Below are 4,684 nucleotides of genomic sequence, written 5' to 3' on the forward strand. Positions count from 1 at the left end.
ATCCTTTCAAAACGGGAAGATTATTCTACAAATTCTCCATCTTTTCATCCTCCATTCCCACGAGTCCTTTCCATTTCTCTATTCACAGAGATATGGAGTAGATACTCCATTTATCTGACTATTCAGTTCACTATTATTTTCTTTGACCTAATATCAATTTGATATTATGTCTGTGGTTGCACTTTTATTTGATGGTTGGGTGATTTTAAATTTTTTATAGTAGAACTGTATTCTAATTATTATTCTTGTATTAATAATAAAAGAGAGTTTATTAGTTCATGCTTGTCCTGCATGAATTAGTGCGATTACTCTGTTTTGTGTTATTGAATATTACCATAAAATGGTTAGTTGTGCAGCTTGTGGCTATTCAATTACACCAACAAATAAAAATTCTGGTGTAACATTTCACAGGTAGGAGCTTCCGAAATTCAATTAATTTCTTATTTTGTTCAAGGAAAAAACGTATTTCAATTTTGAAGTATATGCATTTGAAGGTTATTCTATATAATACCATGGGTGAAGATTGGAAAAGTAGTACTAGTCGAATTCCTCGGAAAAGACGTTATGAAAATTAATAACATAATGTTATTCAGGAATTGTTATATGATTAGTTCTCTTATCCGTTCTCTGGAACTGATTAGTATATTGTACACATATAAAATAAATTTTTCATTATTTTTCTCCTTTTTATGGATAAATGTGTCAAAATTATTGTTTTAGTTTTCCTAAAGATGAAAATCGAAGGCTGAAATGGATTAGTTTTGTCAAAAAGCCTGGGTTTATTCCTAACAAAAGGAGTCTATTATGTTCCCGACATTTTCGAGATGATTGTTTTGAAAGATCATATAAGGCATCTGTAAGACTAATTCCTAATGCTTCTCCCACAATAGTAGTGAACCGTCATAGATGGGTAAGTAAATATTATTGGTGATGATGAGAAAACATTTTTTTTCCATATATTTATAGAAAAATTTTTTTAGGTGAGATCATTTAACCAGGAAGAAATAATCCATGACTCCACAACTGAATCAACTTCTGAAATAAAGTTTTCCTCTCCTCCAAAAATATCTATTTCGGAGGAAAAACGATTAACTCCTCGAGAAAAAAGGACAATCAGCTACTTAAAAAAAGTAAATGAATTACAAAGAAACAAAATACGTACAATGCAGAAAACTATCTGGCAACAGGAGAATGAAATATCTTCCCTCAAAACAAAGATGATGGATTTGAAAAATGAAAATTTATTGCTAGAGGAACATTGCGATGTGATGTTGGATCATTTTGAAAACAATAAAGCAAGCTTTTGAAGAAGTATTAGCTGGTTCAATATCAAAATATAAATTATTTTTGAACTAGTCTCCAGTATCAGTGAATGACATCTCATATATTATGATATGATTCTTACTAGGATGCAATGAGCAAGTTGTTTATCAACTCATATGATTTTTTTAATTGATTTCAATGTACAAACCAACAATTTTTCATTGAAAATGCTTATTTGGAGTTTACAAGTAGCAGGCAATAAGAATTTAGAAATTTTCATTTGATTGATATAAATATTTATAGTAGCATCAATTTAATGTTTATGGAGAAGCTGTATAGATCTTATGAACAAACTCTTTTCAACTTGAAGATTTTATGCAACAAGAAATATGAGGATATTAAATGAAGATAAAATTGGAATTAGGAATTTTTTTTTGTAGTGCAAGATGTTTGAAAGTGCCTTTTTTTACGCCCTGCCTTGTAGAGATCTTTCAATGCCTAAAACATTTTATTTCTCTTAATTAATAATAATTAATCTAGTGGTTGTAGTTTACAACCATGTTATCAAGAAGTTGACTACAACTGAAAATTGATGATTAATAATATCAATAATATGAGAACTAGAAATGTAGGAGGTATGATATCTGTTTTGTTAACCAAATCTCCTAGGCCTTTGTGAGATCTCTCAAAAGCATAAAACTCATACGAGTTGGGAAAACCTGGAATAGAAAAATATTGGTTTTGTAATAATTGTATAAACTATCTAACCTTATCGTTACTTCTAAAATAATAAAGCCAGTATTTATCATTGTTTAATTTTTCATTTTGATTAAAGTAATATTGGCGGGAGTAGTTCGTTACTTTTTGCTAGTATATTTCAAATGGAACAAATTATTCTGTTTTATATAGAAATGCTTTACACTAATAAACAAAATAATTCCTATTTTACCTGTTGATTTTAAAATTTGTAAATCTAATATTGTATATGTTTTTCGATAGATCGTCTTTTCCTTTTTTTTTGAAAAAATTGTAACTCGAATAATTTTCTATATTCAAATTGATTATCTCAAATTTTTTTTTTCTCTAACAGACTGTGATTTCGGAAGTATCGATACATTACATATATCAAATATTTTATATATAGATAGCAGATATATCAATTACTTAAGGTCGAGTTGTACAAAACAACGTTCATCAGTAGATCAACACAACTTAGTTATTGGTGATCTCAGTTCAAAAGAACGGGCGTTGTTCCAACTCATATTGACTTTAGTTCAACCATTATTAGACATAATATCAATGTGATATTAGGTCTATGAGTTCAACTGATCATTGAAGTTGATTCCACTTTGTAAAATGATTTGAGCGTTCTCTATATGTCTGTATCAATCTCGGATTTTGTATGTTATCAATTAGCTCCAAAAAACCTTCATCTTCAGTTAATTCTCCCAAAAATCCATTCTATATAAATATGAATAACTTATGAGTAAAATACCAATAATGTCAAAAAATATATAAATGTCAATAAAATTAATGATCAAGCTTTGAACAGTCAACATAGACAAGTGGACAGTAGTAGCATAGTATAAGGAAAGGATAGTAAGCCAACCGCCGTTTGACGGCAAGGAAATAGTCACCAGGGGTCGCTACTGTAGTTGGATTTGGAGAACTCGATAATAGATAGCGCTGAATCATGAGCTATAGATGGCGCAGAATAAAACGATAATTCATTCAGTGGCGTGGTTGAAAAGGGGTCGCATGACATTGCTAACAATTTTTATGTTATTATTAAGTTATCACAAATACACGCCACTGGCGTAAATGCTTATTACAGAGCAGAAAAAATATCAAAATATAGAAATCTTCTGACCACTCTATTTCAAATATTTTAGTTCTTCAAAATAATACCGATTTTTTTAGAGGGCTCCACTTTGCGGACCAATTTTTGACAGTAAAATTCGAGTAAAAAGTGAGTACAACTAGATGGCGCTCAACATCAACAAAATCGAAAAAAGCACTACACTGGCTTACTTTCCTTTCCTTATACTATGGTAGTAGACAGTCAACTGAACTGGCTTTGAACCGACAAGGTATCAGCGTTCAACTGATCTTGGTTCTGAACTGTCGATCAATAGTGAACGAGGTTGGTACAACCATACTATAAAGAAAGGATAGTAAGCCAACCGCCGTTTGACGGCCAGGAAATAGTCACCAGGGGTCGCTACTGTAGTTTTTCAATTATTATTTATTGTATTATTGATTATTTCTTCAGTTTCACTAGTCAACCAAGCTTTTATTCGTTTTTTGAACTTTCCTATGATCTTTGTCCTATACTTTTTTTGCATCTAGGTAGCAAGTTCATATGATCTTTTCCTCTGGTTATATATTCATGATGCGTACTGACGTGTATTTTCTTTGACATAATGTTTGTGAGCATTTTCAGAGCATATAATTGTCTAACATCTTGTACTTCAGAGATTTTGAATAACCGCTGGCTGGAAAACGTGCGTTTTTTTATATATTATTTTTAATATCCATTTCTGGATAACTTCCAAGGGATTTACCCTTTACCAGTCGATACCAGCTAGTTTGGCTTCTTTATTGAAAGTATGCTTCAATGCTGAATCAAAGGCCAATTTTCGGCAGTCCATTGTTGTTATTCCATAAAAACGGGTTTCCAAGTCGAGAATGTGATCAACCAAATGTTCTTATTCTTGTTCAGCAGTAAAAACTTGTCAGTAGAAATCATTTCTTGGTCCCATGTGAGTGACAACATTGTGAATCCGACGAAGCAAGCAAGTTTTTGGGATATGAAATTGTTGACTTGCTCTTCTTATTGATAAAGAATGTGCATTAGGTAATGGCTTGCAGAGCTGTATCCATATCTTGAGAAGTCCATGGGGCCGCATCGCCAGTTCGAACTAAATGAACAATAAATTGTTATTGATGGACACATTAATAAGGACCATAACTGCAATTCATATGGTCCTATTCACCCCAAATTCCCGGTAATGCAATAATATATTCAACCGCCATTTAACTTCGAGAATATGTTTCGTTAGAGACTTCTAAATTTGTACCCAAGCATGTAGTTAATACCACACGAAGTCGAAAATTATTAACAATCACTTACAAAAGCATACGAGCATTTGGAAAATGAAATAATTTTAGATCATTCACCGCTCTTTTCGAATTTTGGATACCACGCACTCAAAGCACAGCCACGCATGCCAAACATGAGTTTACGACTATCGGGGCAGCGTACTTTATAGGATAAAGGCTGTAGCGAGTCGATGGCGCATGTCATAAATGATCGATTAGCTGTATATATTTAAACTTTTCATAGATCTTGATGAGACGATGAGTTGAAATATCTAAAACTGAGGAGAGGACGTGAAAAATAACAATAGATACGATAAAA

The 4,684-nt window shown here is 31.9% G+C and overlaps 1 protein-coding gene across 1 annotated transcript; it reads left to right on the plus strand.

Moving 5' to 3' along the window:
* LOC123681216 (THAP domain-containing protein 1-like) lies at positions 1–2,073 on the plus strand. The gene is made up of 3 exons (XM_045619474.1): positions 1–411; positions 721–910; positions 981–2,073. Exons 1-3 carry the CDS (start codon positions 341–343, stop codon positions 1,305–1,307), a joined length of 588 nt encoding a protein of 195 aa, XP_045475430.1. The 5' UTR covers positions 1–340; the 3' UTR covers positions 1,308–2,073.
* The last annotated feature ends 2,611 nt before the right edge of the window (positions 2,074–4,684 follow it).

Source organism: Harmonia axyridis, chromosome 1 (assembly GCF_914767665.1).
Source record: "Harmonia axyridis chromosome 1, icHarAxyr1.1, whole genome shotgun sequence".
In the NCBI taxonomy this organism is placed as follows: Eukaryota; Metazoa; Arthropoda; class Insecta; order Coleoptera; family Coccinellidae; genus Harmonia; species Harmonia axyridis.